The following is a 24,810-nucleotide window of genomic DNA, read 5'->3' as shown; positions in this document are numbered from 1 at the left end:
TAGAAGAATTTTGTTACTGATCAGAGAAGTAAGAGATGAATCTTTGTGCTACAGAAGATAAACAAAACGTTTGTTTATATATAAACTACTTATCACATTGAGCTATAATAAATTAAAGCTTTTTTTTTTCAAAACTAGCATTCAAATATTCCTTAATGGAAATTTTAATGCTTTTCGAAGAAATGTGATTATCTGATGCTGCTTCTGGATATTCTCCGCAATTGTTATTCCCATTTGCTATATCTATCTATCCCAATGGCTTTAACAGGCCTTTAACGCCCACAATCTTCCAAGCATGCTTGGATTTCGTAACCGAAATACGAGGATAGAATGGTCTCCTATGCCTCAAGGTATTCTTGGCTGTATCCCTGTGTGTTCACGGAGCCGGTTTGCCTGCTTCCGGGATGAAAAACACCAGATAAACTGGCGGAAATAACCCTACTGCCCGCGCCCAAGACCGGCTAACTTGGCTATGGCTGAGGAAGATCCTTCAGCTCCTCACGTCTCCGACGGGAATCGAACCTAGGACACTCCTTCCCCAGGCATATGGTTGCGAAGCGCAAAGCCACTAGGCTAACCGCGGGGACCCATTTGCTATATACAAGTGCATTTTTTTAGAAGTACAATATTCTCGGCTAAGAAATCATAAATTCCGATCCAATAAGAAGCTTTTTCCTATAATCCCCAACATATACATTCTTATTCATGCTAGGTTTCGTTGTTGAATAATTTGGATGGAACTTATTTACTGCAGTTTTGTCTAAATATCTGAAATATATTTGAAAAAACAATCGTTATATTGTTTTCTCTAAACAGAATAAACCAAGATTGCTTTGCCATCTCATTAGCAAGCAGAGCAACGAAAGGATTATGGTAAACATACTCGTCAGCCTTTAGATGACATTTTAAGAGAAAATATTAGTAAAATAACGAAATGAAGTCCTCCACAGCTGTTACTATTTTTTTGTACTTGGGGAGCAAGATAGGCTTTGAAATAGTAGGTAAGATTTTTGTTTAGTTCATTATTTTTCCCTTGTTAAATTTTTTTTTTCAAATGAACCAAACAATGTTGGTTTTTACGTGTAGATCTGAGTTCTGACTTTTTGTGAAATTAAATGAATGTCCATGGAGGGAAAAAACTATCACGATAGTCTCAGGAGGATGAGTTCTTGTCGATTACATTTAGTATCAAACTATCAAAACAAAATAGAACACCATGAGATATTCCAGCAAATATAAAGAAATCCTTCATAAGTGAAATTAGGTAAAACAAGATTGAAAAAGAGAGCCAAAAAGCTTCACTTCGGCGATGCAAAATAATACAAATTAAGTGGATATTGAATCCAACATTATTCCAAAGCCGAATAGAGAAAGTACAAGAATTTCATGCTGAATATAGAAACTAAAGTTTCGGCGGATCCAACCGTAAGCAAACCTTTCATGACAGAGCAACTAGTAGTAAAGGTGAAGTAAGCTGCGATCACTAATGATGTTGGATTCAATATCCACTTAATTTTTATAATTTTGCATCGCCGAAGGGAAGCCTTTTGCTCTCTTTTTCAGTACTTTTTGGTGCCTTTTGTGATGTGACACCTTTTTAGCAACTCGTACGGTAACGTATAAGGTCTGCATCACTTTAAGCTGATTATTCTTGGTCTAACTCCCACTAACGAGATCTCAAAAAAATGTCGAAACCGGTCTGGGTAGTGACCTCATCCCATAATGTATAACATCATACATGCCCGCTAGGAGATGTGTTTTACATTATGGCAATACTAAGGATAGTGATCGGAGTTTACTCCACCTTTACTACGAGTTGCCCTGTCATGAAAGATTTGCTTACGCTTGGATCTGCCGAAACTTTATAGTTTTCTATATTCGGCATGAAATTCTTGTAGTTTCTCTATTCGGCTTTGAAATAATGTTGGATTCAATGTCCACTTAATTTGATTAATGAAATCCTTTTCTCAAGTGTTAATCACTTTGAAAGAATGGAATTTTCAAGTTGAACGAAATATTTGAAATTGTGATTTGTACCATGTATCTTGATTATTCTGAAGGATTGCGTAGTGGAGAACGTGGATTATGTGAATAATGGAGCTTCTTGGAGTTAATAATATTAGAATCAGCAAATTTCGATCACGTGTTAAACACTAAGTACTTTTTTGTTGCAAATATATGTTTCTTGTAAATCAAAGTACATTTTTCTTGTTGTAAATCAAACCTACCTTAGATCACACGCAGTTGATAAGTATATTATACTTGCCTCGTGATAGTTGCTTTGGCATCGTTTAATCGAAAGTGACTCACATATTGTATCTAATAGTATTGTAAAATGCACTCCGTCCGGATCTATTTTCTACTTGTTTCTATTCTAACAATGTCATTCGTATTGCTGTAAAGAATTCCTATCCTATTTATAATAAAGGAACTCAAACACTGTTTTATTTGAAATTTTGTGTAAATATCACAAGCTATCCTGGAGTTGTTTCGTTTTCTAGGCGCCTGAAAAGAGTTAAGAATTTATTTACGTGCATTTGCACCCCAGAGAGAGACTGACTTGTAAGACCAATTTTCATCCTTAAACTTCAGCATCCTTTTGTTCCATTCTTCTTTACATATTCTTCATTCGAAGTTGATCATCCCTTGAAATCAATGATTTTTATATCTGCGTTTTAGTTTTTTTTCTCCTGTTATTCATTGTACGAGACCAAGTCGCGAATACCATTGATAGAAAGTTCTCCCGCGTGTATTAAAATAATGCATTACGAAGTGCAAAGGAGAATAGCAAGAGTAAGAATATAAAACCGATTTTCCCTTGACACCTGATAAAATCGAGCATTTGATTTTAAATTTCGTTTAATTTTCCCGCAGTCTTTTTTTATTACAGCCTCTCTTACCAGAGAGAGTGTGTCCTGAATGGTCTTGTGATGACGTTTCTATAGTAACCATTCTGTAGAAATCATTTTGTATTCTGGTACAGTGGCGCCACCAAAGCATTCACGAGAATAAGATGAGCTCTCCAGCTTATGACAGTGTTGCTGGCTTATCGTTCACTGACAAGTGATGTTTCTCTTAGGTGTCCCTTGTATGGGCCCGCGGCACAGCCGGAGGGTACTTTTATCTTGCTTCGGAACACGTTTTTTGGACACAGATTACCTGTATACAGAAATAGTCACCTAGAAAATGGCGCACAATGCGACAGTCGGGATTATTTTTTCACCGAATTACCTTCTTTTTTTAGTGATGGTCATGTGATTTTGATTGAACGTACCTGGTAACTTTTGAAGGAGGTAGCTATTTGGTGTTATTTATAAATGTTAACCATTCGGAAATGAAAAAGCTAATGGAGTACTGTTTACACATGTCCAACTTACTTTTACCACTCTGTTGGAAAGTGGGATACTTCATCTTTGTTTTCTTTTATCTACTGGCTCATTCAGCGTACACTGAGTTGGATGTATGCAGCATTTGCTGGTGCAATCGGAAAGACAGCTTAGACTGTAAGCGCGGTGACCAACTGGATTCCATTCCACTTATCCCGTCCGAAGAAGACAGTCTTCTTATAACAGAGATGTAAGTTTTTTTTCTGTTTTTTTTTTTTCTTTTTTCAGATCGTAGGAGACCTTATATCCAATCATATATTTCACTTCAGTCATACATTCAGTATGAGAAACTGCTTATTTGTATATTCATTATGTATGAAAGATTTGTAATAGGATTAACGTACAAAAAAAAATGTAGATGCTAATTTTTTTTAAAAAAATTAGTATAATCAGTTATTACGAGTTTTATAGCTTAATTCAGTCATAAAATTTTCAATTTAAGGAGCAATTAATAGCTTTTAAATCGGTTGCCAAACTTTATTGGCGTTTGACTGTAACTCCGTGATCTGTATTGGTAACCCGACGAAGGTTTCGTAATCTTTAATGCATTTTAGGATACTAGTAACATCATATTCTTTAAGATGAATTATTTGGCGAAAACATATTTAAGCGTGACCTTCAAGATACCCTTTTTTCCAATAAACAAGCAGGTAAGATTATCTTACATTATTTACTGAACTTCAGAAATGTGTGGGTGGACACATTGTTCTCTTCCATTAAATGCTTTCATCAATGAAGTGTCTCCCCCTCAGCGCTATGTAGTGTAGTATATAGAATTTTGCAAGCCGGTAAGGAGATTGCGATCCACGTATTTTGAAGTTTAAGATGATATAAGAGATGGCCATTATCGCCTGATTTCAGAAATGTTTTCTGAAATATCTCGTGAATTACACAAATAATAAAAAAAAAAGGAAAACCTGGACGATATTCACCTGCTTATAATTAGCATTAGTCATCACAGTTGAAATTATCATTTATACACGGCATTGCATAACACGATCAACGTATTAGTAAAACATATATTTTTTTGGGGGCGGGGGGCGGTCAAAGAGTATTTCAGAAATTTCTCGACGCTAAATCCAATGTCAAAATTTTTCATCAATACATCTGCCTGGGCGAAACTACACAAACTGTAATTCGCTATCGATGTGTTCAAACCACTAACAGTATATTGTTTTCCCCCAGCACTCGTCCTGATGATGTGTTCAACTATTAATTTTAAAGTTTACATTCCCCTCTTATATTGGGGATTTTTTTTCTAAAATTATGCACAATTTTCGCAAAAAAAATATCTTGTCACTGCTATTGTGGAATGGTAACCTCCCTCCCTACCTTTCGTTTGGCATGGTTGTCCTGATTATTTTGACAAGTTAATATGGATTTTGGTGTGTTTGTTTCATTTTTAGCATCTTTTATATAGATGTTACTGAAATACGTGCATTAGTAATTCAACTCTATGATTACGAAATTGGTATTTCTACGATCTTCTGATTTGCATAAAATAAGATACTTTATTTGATCCGTTCTGAAAGATTCCATAAATGGCTGATTTAACTCATAATGGCTCAGTAACTCATAATACCTAATTCTACGATGAGCCATTAGAATAGATTTATCTATTTTGATTTTAGCGGAGTCTATATTGTTCAAGGCGTTCAATTGTTACAACTGGTAGGGGCCATTCGAAGACTATGAATGACTTTATACATTAAAAAAAAAAATACAGAAAATGACGTTTTATGTTTAAAGCATTTTTAGCATATCTTTTAATGAGATTCTGAGATTTCTATAATTGAAATTCTTGTGAGTTCCAGTATAAGAAACGCAATAAGAAAAACAAAATACATTAACTATACCCTTTTTGTACCCTTTTTCAGGAGAGTAAGGGGGGCTCACTTGAAAAGAAAGCCCTTGAAAACCTAATATGGTTACGTTATGCGGATAATATTTTCATTATTTGGCTAGATTCAACGAAACAACTAGAAGCAATCGAAGAACTCGAACAGCCCACATTGACATATAAATTTCACTCTTGAAAACAGGATTACTTCTTCAAATGTTCTTCTAGGTCCTCGAAGAGAACATTCATTTATTCAATGTACAGAAATGCTACCTGCAACGGAAGATGTCTCCATGCTTCACCACCACCATCCGGTGCAAAAGATACAAAAAATTTAACGCGCTGAGGAACAGAGCATACAAGGGATCAATAACTTAAATACTTCGGACAGACTCTTTAAAAAATGGATATAAATGAAGACAGTCAGCGGTGTCTTGCGCCCTTCCCGAGCAACGAAAAAATAATCAAGAATATAAAGGTGTTGTAACCCCCCCGTCTTTATTATCCGTAAAAAGGACAAAATGACTGAAATACTTCAATATCATGACATAAAAGTAACTTTCCACCCCACTATCCAAGATTTTTACATCCTCGTAAAATACCTCATCCATCCCTTAACTATATAGAACCATTGATCCTGCAGCCTGTGCTATAAGATAAACACGATGGTTGAAAGAGATCATTCGCAAGACGTGGGAAAGAAATTATAAATCCATATTAGCCTTTCATATGAAGATATCATCATGCACTTAGACGAAACTGAAATTCTGTACATGGGTCATAACTGCTTTATTCAGATATGATATACCTAATTCTATGCAATTAAAAAAGCATCATCTCACTTGGAGTCCGGATATAATGCACATTATGTTTTGCTACTTGATGATTCTACTATATCATCACACGCCCATTGTTAAACTATTTTTCAAGCATTGGTTCTATTCCTTTGGTAAATAGAGGTTTGTTGTCATTTAACTCTCCCCAAAAAGTGTGTAAAAGGATTTACGAAATGAACATTTTTTTAATATTATAATTAGTTATGTGGTTCTGACACCGGAATAATCAAGAATGAACTTTTGTGCAGCTACAAGTCTTGTTGGCGCATATTAGCTTTCTCTAGATTTGTAGGGTCATACAGAAAACTTAGAATCTCAATTTGAAGTTTCATTTGGCTGCTATTATGAAGTTTGCCTAATCTTCGAGAACATGACACTTGAAAGTCTTAATTATAATGTTTAGCTAAACATTTTGAACTGCTTTAAACATTCAAACTTTAATACGTAATTAAGCACAATCTTGAGACGTGATCCTGTTGCTCCTTTTAAGGCTGCATTTGAAGTGTTGCGCTTCTTTTGTTACTAAAAAGGCTAACAAACCGCTTGAGTGTAACTGCATCGCGCTGAACGCGTGTGAAATCCTATCACTCCGGTATTTGAAATGAATCCGAAATAACTATTCACATGAAGGGCTTAAAATCCTTTTCAACGCGTTCAGGCGTTGTTCTCACTCTCGTGGTAAGAGAGAACAATACTTGTTTAGGCTGCTTATCTTCAAGGGCAGAAATTAAAGTCGTGTTATATGGCTTCTTTAATTCGCAGAACTCGAAAATCTTAAAAGGATTTCGAGTTTAAAGATATTTTCTCGTCACAGGTTAGCAGGAAAATAGAAGTAATGCCTCGTTATCTTGAAGTGAGTGCTTCGGTAAGAAACTCAACAGCAATAATCAGCTGGGAACATCTTCTACGGTATTTTTGGGCTCATTTTATTCAGTGTTGTAAATACTTTTAAAATTACAAATTAATGTATTGCATATATTTGATTATTCGAATAATCCATTATCAGGAAAACCGAACCGTATAAATTTTGATTAAGAATTGCATATATCTGTGCTCATAGAATTTATTTTCTCTCTTCCGTATTTTTGTCTTATGAATACGATCAGACTGTTAGTCACAAGATTTAAACCAGTAGTTTTTTTTAATATAACTTCTATGTTTGGAATTTAACAGTTAGAATCGTAAGGTTCAAAAGTTATATAACCCTCTAAGGAAAGGATTATAAACGACTGAATATATCAAAACATTTCAGATTTAAATCTTTTAACGGAGACTGAACTACTCACTCCATCCCAAGCATTACTTCAGGTTATATCGAATAAATCAAAAGAATTAAATCTGTTAAAAGTATTTATTCATTGTTATTCAGAAAGATGCGGAAATATGGCAGCGGTGTTTGAAGGACTGTTTTACTTTTCTATGTGAAATCAGGCTTGCAAGAAATATATAAATCAATCTTCATGTAGGTTTAAAAAGTCAGACAAAACGTATTGAGGTAGACACTCCAACAGCACACAAACACAATGGCGAAACATCAAAAGTTATTCTTCAAAGTTTTACCCATCATTTGTTGAGTGGGTTTATCGCGATGAGGGACTCCCTGTAACTTGACTAAACTATTAATAACTCATTCATGGTGAAACTGATTCATAAATTACCAAAGGTATTGTTAAATTTGGAGGCTCATGCATATGAGGCTATACTAATTTTCCTTTATATATTTATCCATTAACAACCATCTCTGTAGCGCGGTGAGTAGTGGTAACAACGCTCTTTCTGTGTAACAAGAATTTGAGATCGATTTTTCCATTGATGTTTTAGAACTTTTTCTAAAGATTTCACCCGAGTGAGTTGACGATGTCATTTAAATATAGCTTTTTTTTTCTCCGAAATCTTGAGTTTTTCCGTTTGCAATGTCTTTGGGCGATTATTGGGTTAATTGGTCTTGTGAAAACTTAAACACACAGAAGTAACAAATATACAATACACTGGTCTCACAACTTTACGTTGCTTTAACGGCTGAAAACTAGTAAATGAAGAGATGGCGGTTGAATTCCTTAGCATATTTATTTGGCTGTCATTTTTTAGGTAAATTATTTTTGCTATAGACAATCCTTTGGTTGAATTTCTTTCCGTAACTCCAACTAACACTGTTCTTATGTTTCGAAGCATGGCGTCATGAGTTTCAAAAATATTTTTGTATTATAGTCATTAATACTTCATAATCAATTATTCAATCTCCATGAAACGGCATGAACCTGTCTTGATGCAAAAGTCTTGTTTTTAATGATTTTGTGTTACAAAATCTATATAAGTTAGTCTTAGACTCAAATTACTGCGTTCGTTTTCTTTTCTTAACACGATTTCTTCCTATGATATAACTTTGTGGGTCACATTCTGAGTGGACGGCACTCAAACTTTTGTATCAAAGTACATTTCAGTGAAATTGCTTTGGATATTTTGTCGATATTCCGATTTTTCTCAAATAGGGGTTTTATACCGATATTTTGGAAAGATATAAAGTTTGATATTTTTAAAACAAAAATATCACATTTCATTAGATACTAATTTTAGCCAATTTAAATTGTATTGTGGACAAGTTGTTATCCTTGTGGCCCACTCCCTGCTATTTTGAATATACTCCACAAGCGAATATACGTCAATATCAATCAAATCAAATAACGAATTTGTAACGAGATGCATGACATTTATAATATCACTGTCCCAAAATTAACTCTTAGCTGATGACACTTGTAAGCATTTTATTGGTTGATTTTGAAATACTGTTTTTGTTGTTGTTCCATTAACTAAATCCTTTATCCTACTGGTGCTACATTATTTCTTGTACGGTGCGAGATTTAAATTTAATGTGCTTTTTTTTTATTAAACAACTGACATTTTTTTCAGTTAACGTTCGAATAAATAATCAGTTTCTTCAAGTGATTTGGTTTTAGTTTAAAATAGTTTAAAACTTTGGCACGTGTTTATATGATAGATGTATTTTGTGCAGTATAATCATCGAATACATCTCAGAAAACTATTGAATTTTTTTTAGTAATTCAATTGAAAAGAATGAACGGTTTCACAGAGAGTTCAGAGAGAGGATTTTTAATTCCCCCCCCCCCCCCCCCAAAAAAAAAAACTCCGTCTGAATATTTGGAGTATGCTTCCATCCAAACGGATGGAAGTACGGTACATCGCATATTTCTTTCTTGACTAATCTAGATGCGGATGAAAGCAGAACCATTTTCGCAACGGAAACATAATATCACATCTTAGCGAACACCAACAGAACTATTTAATCTCTCTCTCCACACGCTATTTTTTGAATAACGGCTTCTCACATGTAAGAGAAAACTAATTATAAGTTATTAATACTATATATAGTTCGCTCAGTATGTCATGAGCTTCTTGGAGTAGACAGAAAAACTGGTAACATCAACAGAATTACACGCACACACTACCAATTGCCTGGACATCCCTGTTATTTGAAGTTATGGAATATTCCAGGTTTGTTAATAACATAAGCCGGTGTACAGATAGCAGAAAGCAGTATTTCATCCTAGCAGTTGAATACAGGTATGTTTACGGCGTAAACTTAGTGACTTCGAGAGAGGTGTCATCGTGGGCATTTGTGGCATGTTCATACATGCAATTGCCGCTCAACTGGAGCATCCAAAACCAACGGTTGGCGATGTGATCAACAAATGGAGACGTTCTGGCATCACTAATGCAGGAACACACCCAGGGCGACCGCCAGAAATGACGGACAGGAGAGTGTTAAAACGTGTAGCACGCAAAAACCGGTTACAATCGCCACACCATCCGTGATGAGTTCCAGAGCGCCAGTAACACTGTGGTGAGCACTAACACTGTACGAAAAGAATTTCATTTACTGGGCTTCCACGGAAGAGCAGCAGCACACAAGCGGATCAACACAACAGTCAAGGCGGCTCGTCTGGCCTGGTGCAAAGAGCGTGTGTGATCTGGACAATTGACTAGTAGGAAACGGTATTCCGGAGCGATGAATCAAGATTCACCTGTTTCCAGTCTGGCAGAGTATGGGTGTGGAGGCAGCCTGGTGAACGCTTATTATCATAGTGTGTTGTAACCACAGTAAAATTTGGTTAATGAGTAAGTGTAGGGTGCATTCAGCTGGTTTGGAGTGGGACCACTGGTCGTTGGCCATGGTTCCAGCAAGGTAGCTGAGTACAGCTAACCCTTGAAGAACTGCGCGGTTCCATTTGTACGCGGTTTTTTTTTTTTTTTGATAAATATATCGGAACATTTTTTGGAGATTTGCGACAATTTAAAAAATAAACTCGCAGACGACCGTAGTAGCCTAGAATATCGAGAAAATAAAGAAAAAATTAGGTGTCATGAATGCATAAAATATATGTAGATACTAGTCTATTTTATCATTTACTACCATAAAATATACACAAATCTATTATAAAAAAAAGTTAAAATTTATCAAAACTTACACACACACAACCACTTACAGACCGTGCATGGACATTCGCAGTCGAGAGAAATGTAAACAAACGTAAACATGCAGTGTTAAATCATAACTGCATAAAATAACTGTTATTAGTTAAATTAATTCATTAGCATAAAATAAAAAAATTATAACGATTCATTCATTAATGTATAGGCTAGACTACCCCGAAGCAATCGTATCGATTACACTAGCCTACCATAATGCAATCATATTGCTGCTGCTTCATTATCAATGCATGAATCGCTATTCTCCATAAATAAATAAGAATAATTTCTTTTTCACATTATCTTTCCATTTTTGGTGTCTAGTGTTAGTAATACGTATAACATCTACAGTGTTCTGTATCATATAAGACAATATTGATGTAGGTACTGACAGACAATTCATCTTGGAGATGACGTAAAGTTACGGTATCGATAAATACAGTACTATAAATGTATTTTCTTATGATTTTTTCAATAACATTTTCTGTTCTCTAGCATGTTTTACTGTAAGAATATAGTATATAATACATACATATCATACAAAATGTTAATCGACTGTTTACTTGTAAGGCTTCTGGTTAACAGTAGGCTATTAGTCAAGGTTTTTGGGGAGTCAAAAGTTATATGCGGATTTTCGAACAACGCGGTGGGTCAGTGCCCCTAACCCCCGCATTGTTCGAGGGTCAACTGTACTTGATATTCTGGATAATCAGGTGTTGCCTACACTGTGGAGTTTTTATGGAACGGACCCGTGTTACTATCAAGACGAAATGTCCCATGCCACAAAGCTGCATCTGTTATCGAATGGTATGAAGAGATGAGTATTAAACGACTGCTCTGGCCTGCGCAAAGTCCTGACCTCAACCCAATCGAACACCTATGGGACGAATTGGAGCCGCGATTGAGATATAGAGCAGCATGTCCCCGATCTGTCGCTGAACTCAGTGCTACTTTGATGGAGGAATGGAGAAAAATTACACCTAACGTCTGCCACACATTGATGGAAAACCTCACTCAAACGGTATAGGAGATGATCAAAGGTTGAAATACTCGATATAAAATATTGGGTATTTCAAGATAGAATAGAAAACAAATAGAAGAAAGTAGTAAATCCGCGATGCAGTAACTTGTTTACCTCGTGGATTTGTAGAAATCCACGAGGAAAACATTATCCACATTATCACAAAGTCAATAGTTCTGTTAACTATTTTTACCCATTCATTTTAAATCCACTATAAATGTATACAAGCAGCAGATGGGAAAAGAGCTCATCTGAAAAGCACTTCACATAGAAGTGGATTAGACAAAATAACACTTCATTCATTCATTCATTCCAAAGGTATTTCAGTGTTTCTTTATGATTCCAATCAGTCCAATTTCTAAAACACTGGTTATGTAAACAGTCGATGTTTATCATCATTGTCTCAACAAGGAGATATTGACTTAAGCAGTAGTTACATAAAATCATAATATTTGCTTCATTAAGCTAATAGTAAAGCTACGTTCAAAGCTTTTATCGATTCATTTGAATTCCTAACATTTAATGCATAGAAGTCCGCGCGGTTAGCCTAGTGGCTGTGCTTTCGCAACCATATGACTAGGGTAGGAGTGTCCCAGGTTCGATTCTCGTCGAAGACTTGGGGAGTGTGAGGATCTTTCTCAGCCATAGCCAAGTTAGCCGGTCTTGGGTACTGGCAGTAGGGTTTTTTCCGCCAGTTTATCTGGCGTTTTCATCCCGCAAGTAGGCAAACCGGCCCCGTGAACACACATGGATCTACAACCATAAATACTTAACCCCCCCATGAGGGGGATCAACTCGCCCCAATAGGGGACGGGGAGAAAAGGGGAGGAAACTCCATACGAATAAATAAACTGCATAGAAAAGGAGCAAGGGGAAATGAAACTGTTTATAGATGAACATTTCTTTGTGTAAGGAATTTCAGGTTGAAAATGAGTGCATTATTTTATCCGACAATGAACTGATAAACCTTTTAAACTCTCATTAAGAAAGGTTAGATTAATAATATTCGTATGAAAGACACTATAAAGCTGTCCGAGACGTTGCTTTCCTATAATATGCAAGCCCACGTTATTCCAATAATTTGTCATTAATGAGTGGATCAGAAACACATCGTTATTAATTACTTAATACAATACATCGTTATTAATTAATACAATTCATAGGTTGTTGACAGAGATATAGCAGTTTCTAATGCAATCATTACTACATTCTTAGATAATTAACACGTGCTTTGAACTAGAAAATATCGTATTTGTCTGTGTGTTCATATTGCGTAATGTAATATCAGAAAAGGGAGATTGTATTAATGCATGGTGAAGGTGTAAAAGATTCTGCCGATAGAAGATAAATATTCGCTGTTAACAGATGACTGTGTGAATGATGGCAGCACCCGGGCAAATGCTAATCAGAGTATGGTTTCGTGACGTCATTTTGTGTTTTCTTTTCATACCAAATTTACATAATTAATGCTTGCTAGAAATTCGTAACTTAATTGCTAACGAGAACTTCCAGTTGCAGCCAAATAAATGATATAAGGATAACAAACACGAGGAATGTCTCATAGAAACTCTTGTCGAGTGTTTGTGTTCGCGCTTATTAAACTGAAACATTTTAACGACCGATTTTGGACAGGAAATAGAGAAGACTAATTTTAGGTGGCTGGTTTCCAATACTGAGCCACTAGTCATCTGATATTCTTAGTTGTCAAAATAATGGAACCATCCATTCACTTGAACTGTTCCTTATATAAATTGCATTTAATCTAATATTTGTCTTATAAAAACAATATTGTGTGAAGAATGTCTTGACGTATGGTTGAGTGGAAAGCGATAGTTTGAAGATACCAGTGATTCAGCTTAGAAATTTCATTAGCTGAGTTGAAACGAACTCATCAGAATAGTTAATTGACATTTATGTGAAATAAGTTTGTAAACTTCTTTATATCAAAGGAGAATTGAAAGTGTCACAAAGTGTTCCAAAATATAGTTCATTCGTTCGTGTAACTATTTTTTAAGTAATTTAGCGACTTTTGCGTAGTCTTCCGTGACAAAATACTGACAAAAGAAATTTACAGTAGGAATTTTTAATACATTTTTCGTTATTTACAACAATTTCCAAAAGAGCGTATATGCAGATCATTATAGATGGAGAATGAGTACATCGTTTGTGTTTGCTATTTGATACAAACCTAATACTTCGATAAGGGGATGTACTCCTTTTGAATGTGTCTAAATTCAGCTTAAATTCAAAACTAGTAAAGAGCAATAAAAAAAAAACTACTCACGGTGGAGTGATTATGAAAGAATTGTGAATTTTAAGTCGTTAGCTATCTTAATTACCGATACTATAATAGATATCTATTTTTGTGTAGATCAGAATTCACATTAGTTTGGACTGTTAAATGAGTTCAAGATCTCTTTAAGTACTGAAAATAGGTAATAACTTTCTCTAACCCTCTGCTCACACACAGCGTTGTTGTGCTATAAGAAGAGGTACATTTATAAATATCACAAAGCCGCTGTTGGAATTTTAATCTGGTGGTGGCTCTTAAGACGAAATCGGTAAAGGCCATGAAATGTTTTTTTTTTTTAAATAGTTCTCCATGACGACATATCTTCCAGTAACTTTTTTATAGTCAAAGCTAGTTCGTAAGAAATTTAATAAAATTTATCAAATTCAGTTTTTGTTTCCAATTGGGACATTTAATTTATTATTTTTCTTATATTCCCTTATACCAAACTGTTCATTTTTGATACACAGCTATTTCTTTATCATCTGTTTTCTACCCTCCAAAAAACTGAAATTACCATGGCAACATCATACAAATCGTGGCATAAAGGTTACAGTAAGATCAAACACGCTTGATATTCTTGTGTATTGATTAAGGACTTATTGTGTTCCAGTGAATATCGCTGTTTGAGATCAGGGATGGTTACTGTATGTGATACTTTTCGTTGACAGTAAGTTTGAAGGGAATGCGTGCTGAAATCACTAAGCTCCATTATAGGATCATTTTCTCATAGACGAAACATTCCTTCAATAATATAGTATTCATGGGAGGGAAATGCGCAGTATCAGTTCTATCTTACACAATTGGAAAGAATGTATTATTCTCAGGAAAAAAAAATCTAAGTATAATTTTCGGCGATACTCTTACTTGAGTACATTTGATTTGATATTAAAAATACTCGGTATGCATTTGCATTAACTGAAATACTTAATGATTTTCTTTTGCAATCTAATCTGTTTACAAAGACTTCCCGTAAGACGCTGACAGTCCTCATCATTATCCTCAGCTGCTGCTTTAAAAATGCCTCAACAGAGTCCTCTTTTGAAGTCACTAATTTCCCGTTTCTAGACCAAAGTAGATCTACCTTTAGTATAGAAAAGTAATCACAAAGCAACGTTCTTTTTTGCTTGGTCTTCTGACGTTTGTTAACTAGTTTGAGACAGTTTCATCGTACTCGGGTAGCCAGCTGCAAGCGTAAACAACAGTAAAGGATTTTTTTTATTATCTCCACCGGATATAATAGCCTAGATGTAAGCTTTTAGAATGAAGCACTAAGGTACAAGGTTGCTCATGCTATGATGAGATATCTGTAACCGACACATTCCTGAGAATCAGGACACGGCATGGTGCTAGCTTCAGTGAAATCGCACATGGAAAATCACTTTTTCTTATTTTTTTTAATTTTTTTTGTATTCAGTTTCTTTGTTGTTGTTGAAGCAACCACAATAATCTGTTGTACGTACACTTGTCAACATCATACGCAAATTAAAGCATAGATTAAGAGAAATGGACCAAGGAAAATGGTTATTTTACGCAATTCTATAATTCTTCATCAAACGATTAAAACCTGTGCATGATTTCGCCTGCATAAGACATAATTTACAGTAACATAATTTCTTTTTATTGTTCATTAAAGTTTCTCTTATCATTAACCACACTTACTCTTTTAATATCAATTTCTCATGGTCCTGAAGTCGCTTTCTACTAAACATTGGTCTGTTTCGTTCTCAGAAATGCTTAATCCAGTTGCTAGTACGATGAGAACAGTGCACTAAAATTTCTGCAGAGTGAAGTCGAATAATGTGATTTTCAAAAGAATCGCTTTACATTCAGTACTAACGGCAATCTACTAACGCTGTCTAAATGGACAGCTAAATTGCTCAATACTTGAGGAATTTAGCTGTCCATTTAGACAGCGAATTCCTCTGTTAGTTTCATTGCAGTTGCTTAACAATGGGTTTCATATGTAATGGATTACATTTTATAAACTAGATATTTATTTCTGTATGTTATTTTTATTTATTAGGAACGAGCGGAACAAACTGTATTTATACAGTTTTAACTAGTCTGTTTTCAAAACATTATTTTAAAACCACATTACTTAAGAAAGGTGAATATTTTGGAATTCATTAATGTCCCGTTAAACAAAAATGCACAAATCCATGTTTCTAATGTTTATCAAAATTATATTGGACTACGGCTACTGTTCTTATAACTCGGAAATATAGGAATCGACAGCATGAACTCAATCAACCACATGATTTGATACAATTTTTAGTGGAGTGTGTTTCGGTCTTTTATTTAATTTTTTTTTCGTTTTCGAAATTTTTGAAATCTGTGATATCTGCAAAAAAGATTTTAAGCAGCATGTTAGGTATGCGATTGGGGCAAGTGCGTATGTAGTAGTTTGTTTGTCATCTTTACTATGATTTGCAAACAAAACTGGCTTAATGCATGCATCAACCAAAACGACTCCACAAGCATCAATGGATTTGCTGCTACAATGTTTGCTTGTAATCTCCAAAAAAATGTTTACCTTCTTTTCAAGATTATAGAATAATAAACCTCCGTGTCGGGGCAATTCTTCGCAAGAAAATTTGAAATCCTGTTTAATGTCATTCCCATATATGGAAAAAAAAAAGAAATATTTTATGTATTATTTCGATCACATTTAGCGTTGTGAAATTTTTTATTCCGTATAAAGTTATTAATATTCTTCTTTACTACAGGCTCTGTAGATGGAACATTAATTATTACAAACTGGGATAGGATGGTTAGGGAGAAAGAGCACCATATTTAAGAACTACAGAACCTGTAGAATCAAAGTAAGAAATAATATTTATACCTTTTTAAGGCGAAACAGAACTCGCCGATCAATAAAATATTACTTTCACTGTATAAGAATAAACATTTTATGAAAATCTAAATAAACTACATAGATCTTCTTCTTCTTAATCTTCTCTCTTTTACCTTTACGGCATCGAGGGTTTCATTCCTTGCAACCGTTATACGAGGTTAATCCTATGTGCCACCCAGTGTATCCTATGTCTGTAGAAGCGTTATGTTCTCAAGGCCTGTTTGCGGGAGGAAAAACTCCCGCAAACAGGGAGTTTTTCCTATCCCCAGATAAGCTAGGGAAAAAGGCCTTGCAATCCGCACCCAAGACCGGCTAACTTGGCTATGTCTGAGAAAAATCCTAAGCTACTCACGTCAGCGACGGGAATCGAACCAGGACACTCCTTCCCCAAGCATTGGTTGCAAAGTGCATAGCCACTCGGCTAACCGCGAGGACTAATACATAGATATATAATAAAATTATATTTTGTGAAATTTATCTTGGCCTGCATTTACTTTTCATATATATCGGTATTAATGCAGTATCATTTCAATTTTCTAGCAAATAACATTTTCAGTGATTTTTTCCTCGATCAATAATTTCGTCGATTAATTTTTCTCTGATGATTTTTTCTCGCGATGAATTGTCCGTGAACCATTAACCTGCTGAAGAATGTACCCGCTTATTGGAGGCCAGAAACGTCTTGTTTTCAAGTCCGTTTGGTCTCTAGAGCAGAGTGTACGGACTACGTAAAAACTGAACAAATACAAACAAAATGTGCAAAATTAATAAAAGAAAAAAAAAACTCGGAAAAAATCCTTAACCCATTCTTAAAAAGCTTTCGTTGGTGGGAGTCGCATAAACTTCAGACATAACATGTCCTCATCCTTAGATGCTTTGACGATAATTCAAACTAAACATGATTTATCTTTTATAACATATAAAATCAAACTCTCTCTCGACCTTATGGTCGATTAAGTCCAGACAGGCATTTCTCTTCTGCCTGGCAAAGGATTACCGGGCGAGAAGTTTAAAACCAATCCACGTCATCAAAACGGAATTCAATTAGCATCCTTATGATTGCCTTTCTCTATGCATTAGTTGACATGCTCATTAGCACGAATCAGACTCTTTGGAATCTTCAAAGAATGAATCTTCTATTAAATATTGATAGGCTGTTAATGGAAACTGACTTAAAATTCCAAGTTTTGAAACGACAAATTAGCTCTTTCTAATCTTTGTTGCCTATTATTTTAACCACCTTCTAATCTGGCTGTAACAGCAAATGGAAGGGAGAGGAGGGTGATGCTGTAAAGGCTTACTTTCTATATTAAAATTGCATTGCAAAATCGTACATAAGACAAAGAATTTTCTCTTTGTAAGAGAAAAAACTTCGACGGCTTTTAAACATTTAAAAACTTGGATAAAATATTTCCTACTATTCTGTTCTTTGTAATCCTGAATAAAATATTAATGATCTACAAGCTAATTTTCTTATACTAAGTGGGACTTGAATGTAAGTAATTGTTTTAGATCAGTAATTATTAATGCTTTTTTAGAATTAGCTATTTGTCTAAAGACAATTTCAAAAGCATGAAACAAAGTTTGCTATGAATATATTTCTGATGCATTTCTCTTTAAAATCCTTTGAATTTCTTAAATATTCTGATGTTACCTAAAAGATAACCAGTAACTTAAAATTTTACGCTATAAAACAAGCAAACCAGTTTCCATTTTACCAAAACATTTTATTAGTAGATCTGCAAATGCTCCTTAATTGAATTTGTATAAAATAAGTTTATTCACTTCAATCGTGTATTTGTGCGATATGCTGTTTTAATGAATAATTCAGTTATTCCTCACTGACATCTCATTCGAATTGGTTAAAAGTACATTTCTGGAGAGGATAAAACTATACTTTTGGACAAAATTTGGTCATACACAAGTTAAAAATATTGATTTCTTCTTGAGTTAGATTTATTATTATGAATAAGCAATTTATGTACGTTTATTGTCTGCCCTTAACATGCATTTCATCTCAATCCATCTAGCCAGTTAATTAATCGTTATCTACCTACCGACGGCAATACAAAAGAAATCTAACAGATGCCACATTTTGCAAAACACACCTAACAGATAAGCCTACTGATTTCTAGGCGCGGAAAGTCACCTTTTCATAGGGAGATTTCAAGGTTTCTCCTCCTGAAAAGTTGATTTTTTATAGCAAAATAATAGCTTTAGTTTAGATTTTTTTAATAGATGAATCTGGAGAAGGTTGTGTGTTCCTGCAGGAAACAAATGAATCGAAACGGATACCAAACAATTCGAATGGTAGTCGGAAATCGCAGATTATTTAGAAAGTATTGTTTGCCTTCGAAATTTTAAACCTCGTTCTCCACGAAACGTGCAAATTTCCTTTTAGAGTATTACAAAATCGCAGTTAGTAACAGGCTTTAATTAAAGAACACAATTCCAGTTTGCATTTTGTATTATAAATGAAACCCACCTCATTTGGAATAGGTTGATTTCATTTAGCCACGACTTTGAGGAAGTGAATATAAGTAAGCTATTTGACTAATGATACGATAAAATTAACTCAATAGCTTTAATCTTTATCTTTAGAAAATAATACCGTTGCAGCTAGCGTTAATCTTGATTGCACGAGGTGAGCGAAGAGTTTCTTTCGCTTTTATAGACTGTCTTTGTTATTATTTTCTACTTAAGATAATTGTAAGGTCTGCTATTTCTTTCATTTAGGTGTTACATTTGTATCGCATGTATAAAATCAACTTCACTTAGTGAAATTTGCACCATATACTAATATAAATTAAATCAATAAGAAATAAACTTTATCTTGTTAGATATGATTTTATGCAAATAAAACTGTGAATTGGAATCGGGTAAAAGGGAATCATACACGACACGGTATCTATTAAAAAAAATTGGTAGACTAGAAAAAATGGAGGGTAATGATGTACGTGTAATTGCAAAGGAAATATCCTATTGGGCATATTCATTCGGAATGCAGGAGCAATCTAAGAAGCCTTGGAAACCCGCTGCGGTCGATTAAATTTGAGTTATTCATCTTGTCCTATATCACAAGATTTTATGCAGAGAGCACAAAAGCGGTGAAGGCAGTAAAATTAATATAAACAGGACGGAATGTTCCCCACTATTTCATGTAATTGATAATCTTCATTCTAACCCTGACGACTGAATTTTATGCAATTCATAATATTCAAACAATAAAACATAACTTCATATCGGTTTTGTATAACGAGTATTCTCACATCGACCAATTTTCATGGGAAATCAAAATTATTCACTGGAGAGCAACACACACACACACACACACACACACACACACACAAAGTTGACCAAAGTGGGAATACTTAACACTCTTAGCTTTCATTTTTTCAGAAAGCAGTAGGCATTCTTTTGACCTTCAGTGAATTTCGAAAGTAGTTGCAGATAGTTAAAATTCGGCAATGTTCCGAATTTTAACTGTCTGCTCGCGAGTGTGTGTGTGTGTGTGTGGATATGTGTTCTACAGAATTATGCTAATTTAGTGTACATAATTTGTTTAATCGATATTACAATAGAGTGCATATCGATGTATAAATATCCCAGATCAAGTTTCCATCTTGGATATATTTTAATCCATCTCATACCTACAGATTTCCAGAGAAAACACAAAGTGCCAAAGAAATAATGTAGGTTTTAATGCAGTCATGAAATCGAATTTAAACGTCCACCTTTATAATTTCTTAACCGAAATCTATGCAGTCTTTTACGGAGGTCTTTTCTCCTCCAGACCGTAAGTGTTTTATCTGAAAACATGGATGGAATTATCCTTAATTATAATATGGGCTTTCACTTCAAAGCAAATTTTCTGTTTTCCTAGAAAATCATGCTATTATGATACATCAAACCATCTATGATTCTTTGGTTATCTGCCGTTTTCCTGTCCGATGGTCAAGTCATTCCCGATGTTTCCTTTCAGGTAATTACAAGTTCCTTGCAATAGTATTGAGCCATATGTTTTTCATCGGTAAATTTAATATTTGTGTACCTACAAATGCTAATGAGATCATCAGTTGATTGAGGTCTGCAGTTGCAATTTGTAAATCGGATCTGTGTACCCTGCAGCAAAATGTTAAATTAATTTATAAGTTATTTGGCCCCTTTTTAGAATTAGCCTAAGCCAATTAAAACCAAGAAGCCAGTATAATGCATGCGAATTGTATGTGTTCATAATCAGCAGGCCTGTTGTTATAAAATATAAAAATATTTTACTTTTTTAATGGATTCTGTACCCAAATATTTTCATTTGAAGTACACGTATCCCCGCTTGATCTATCGGGAAGAAAGGCCTATGATCCTGGAAAAGGCAGCGAAATTGTGCTGAATTTTATTTTTTTCATTTTGATTCTTGTCCGTGGCTCAAGTAGAGCGCTCTGTTTGGTTCTCCAGTGTCACTGCCAATAATTCACAAACATGTTAATTTTAAAGTGGAGTTCTTTCTTTTCATTGAACTGATCTGCTCTATCGCAGAATAGAAACAGGTTGCACATTGGGTAAATACCCCTGTAGAATCAAAATAGTGCCTCTTTATACGTGCGTGAAATGACTGAAGACAGATTCATATACTGTATTTTTATTACACGTCGTATATTTCTTACATTCAATAATTGCATGTTTTCTTTATTTTTTTCTTTTTATTTCTTTCAATATTTTATCAGTACCTTTTTGAGAAGGAATGTTTCATTAGCTTTTTACAATTTTGTATATCTTTCTTTATCGTTTAATTGCAGTATTAACTTCAGCAATAAAACAACATTTCAAAAAAGTTCACTATTTGTCTCTTTACTTCCTCCATCATCCACAGCTCATTCGGTAAATATTTTGCTGTCAACATAATTGCTGTGCGCACAAAAGAGCTCATTTGATTTCATGTCGTTTTGCTGTAAACAGCCGGCGTGCTTTGCTTTCGCGGTTGATGTTTTACTATGTACGAAATATTTATCATTTTCGGCGTCAGTCACTATCATATTACTCGGGAATGAAATTTATTCCTTTTTGTTACATTTTGAAGAAAATCAGTAAAACTTATCGTTTAATATGCCGATAAATATCGAAGTTATGACTTATTTTTAATAAGTTACAAGAAGGAAAATCTTATCTCTTCTAAAAACAATGAACAAAAAATAAAAGCCATTAGTTCTGTTTATTAAAATAGAGCTGATCTTCGAATATCACAATTTAAACTAACAAATCACGCTCTTTTGAATATAAGCGACAATATTATGTATGCTTGACGAATTGAGATCATCAATGTTAAGTATGGTACTCTGGTTTAAGACCACTTACCAATACGAGCTCTGATGTCTCTAAAAATAGAGCACAACCTACAGGAATGTACACGGGAGTGTAATACATATTTCCCTATAAATATATTGGAAATATATGCATGCAATGAAAGGAGTGGGTCATTCCGCTTAAAAAAAAAGCTGTTTAAAGCGTTGTCCATACAACTTGCAAAATCCTATGACATTGCTGAAGCCGTTGAAGAGACTGTTCATTCAGCATGCGTATTAATATTGTCAAAATGCTGTGTGATTATCCCGCCATATTACTGTTTACATAATTATAATTATTACAGCCGTATTCAAGCATATTTGACTACAGAAACCAATACTGGCTTGTTTATAGTTAGTCTGCTATGGCTGTTGTAGTGCTAGCTTCGTTTTAAATGACTGAAATGAGAAACTTTAAATAGTAGTAGTAATACTGTACGATAGATTTAGAAAATAATTTTTTTTTGTTGAGGGGGGGGATGTACAACAAATATCAACAAATTTTCTGTAGGTTGAAGCTTCCACAGACGATTCTCTTAATGACTGCCACAGGTAAGTTAAGATTACTACAGACATTAAGCGAATCGTCTGTGGCAGCTTCTACCCACAGAAAATAAAGGCAGGGAAATAAAGGATGCGAATTGTAGTGCAAAATAAACTCAGGATCCAAGTGTTTATTTCAAAAGTACATTCATCCTACAGTATAATACATTAAATGATTCTTTATGATTAAGAAATATTTTGCACATGTTTCTCCCATAGTAAACTATTGTGCGACTTTCGATTTATAAAAAATAGAGATGACGTTTGCAATTTTGTTGCCTGTTTGTACTTCTGAACACAAAACGATAACGAAATATATAGGCTAAGTATTTCCTTTTGTGTCTCTTGAACGAAATAAGCAAAAAAGAGAACAAGCAACTTCATGTACAATTATTAATATAGTTCCAATTGCAGCTGAAGTTAATATTGTTCTGGTAATTTAAAATAAAGATGTCTGCCTCATCTGGAAATAATGGCAGGAGCCTCAGGTTGCTCATGCAGTGAGCTTATGATAAATATGGTATATTCTCGAGTCTGCGATGCAGTTGCTCTGAAATCTTCCCTCACTGTCTAGATTTCTGTTTTTCAGTAATTATGCTAGGAAAAATTTGCATTCTTCATTCAGTTGGGTCTTCCTCTGAAAGTGAAAACGATTTTTTTTTTTTTTTTTTTTTTTGCTAGCGTTTGAATGGTCTCTTTGATCTTGATGTGATGCTTTCATCGCCTTGGCTAACTCTTCAAGTGACACTTTGGTTTTACAGCGTGGCTGTTCGTATGGCGCATAAAGAAGAAATATTCTAGAATCTTATTTTTAGCTTACCAAAACGTCCAGGAGAAGACTTTTTAAAAAATGAAGCTACTAGCACGGTAATGGATAGAACCACTACGGAGGAGACTACAGCTAAAAAGAATTTTAATAGGACAAAATATGTCCTTAGTTCTTCACTAACAGAAAATGAAGGCATTTCGATCATATAGTAAAGTGTTTCGATATGCAGTATGTTTTCCTGAGAAATCAATCTACCGACGGACAATATTGGAAAATATTTACGAACGTGATGTCAACAATAATTGATCTGCAACATTAGGAAGTTTACCAGTACTTGGAAAATTGAACCTGTTTTAGTTTTCTTCCGAAGTATACAAGACCATCATCATCATCCCGATATTGAAGTTCTCCCCATTTAGAATGGAGAGACTTTAGATGGTCTTAGTAGTCACTTCGGCAGTAAACACCTCCAGAGAAAGTACTGCACGTGAATGACGAATCCAATATTATCTACAAGCACTGAGTGAGAAAAACTATCCTATATGCTTATATGAAACACAAAAAAAAGAGAGAAACCTGCGGATTTCGAAAAACGACTTCGCACTGTTGAGTGTTATTCATCGAAAAGAATCGTACGAATTTTAATAATTTTCTTGAAGGAAGCAATTTTCGTCTGACATTTGATGGACATTTTTTGTTTGTTTTAACTTCGTTCAATAAGAGAACTGTTTTGATAAGGAATTTATCTCGAGCTACGTTTATATCATTTGTGTGGATCGTGTAAGAGAATGACCGAATTTAAATGGCCCCCAAGTTTTTTTTTTTTTTGTCTAGATTTTGACTAATGCTCTGAGTTTGTTAATTCCGTGTGTTCTAAAACAGCGTTATGTGTTTTCTGAATGAGGAAAAAAACCCTTATAAGAGTGGTTAAATCTCATTCGCCGAAAAGCTGTATGTGCATGTAGGTGCTGCGACTAAAATCTAACTCATGGTCTTTCCAAACCGATGTTCAGCCGGCTTGTGTGCTATAGAGTTGGGTGTGGGTATCGATGAAGTTTAAACAATTTAGTTTTCTAAGGAGAATTATCTTAATTGAAGATGGAGACAAACTTTGAAATGGCAGATCTTAAAGAAGGCAGTCTTAAATCACTAATGAAATTTGATATACTGATCACTCATACGATAAAACGATTCCGCATTTTAGTTCAATGTTAAGCAAACTCAATAGGGAAATTGCATCGCTAGTAAACTGACGCGAAATTGAATTGTATGCGAAACCCAGTTTCTCGGGTTAAGAATAAAAGCATAACTTTTCTTATTACTTGGTTGGTTTGACTCCATCGACGAGGAAGGGAGATGTCGACAGTCGCTTGAACAATGACATGATGAAATCTTTATTAAAGTTTTTATTAAAGTTTTGGTATTTTTCAATATCCGAAAATCGCTG

General features: G+C 34.6%; 1 protein-coding gene across 1 annotated transcript in view; it reads left to right on the top strand.

Annotated features, from left to right (window-relative positions):
- The first annotated feature begins 3,334 nt into the window (after nt 1–3,334).
- The window catches only part of LOC150098203 (high affinity nerve growth factor receptor-like), a 192,416-nt gene continuing 170,940 nt past the window's right edge, over nt 3,335–24,810 (top strand). The window contains 1 exon segment of the mRNA XM_090406278.1: nt 3,335–3,576. Within this exon segment, the coding sequence (XP_090262404.1) occupies nt 3,335–3,576 (242 nt within the window).

This window comes from Typopeltis vanoorti, chromosome 16, assembly GCF_054136105.1.
Source record: "Typopeltis vanoorti isolate ZY-2024b chromosome 16, IOZ_Tvanoo_1.0, whole genome shotgun sequence".
Classification (NCBI taxonomy): domain Eukaryota; kingdom Metazoa; phylum Arthropoda; class Arachnida; order Uropygi; family Thelyphonidae; genus Typopeltis; species Typopeltis vanoorti.
Note: the sequence above shows the minus strand (reverse complement) of the source record. Positions and strands in the feature narration are given on the sequence as shown.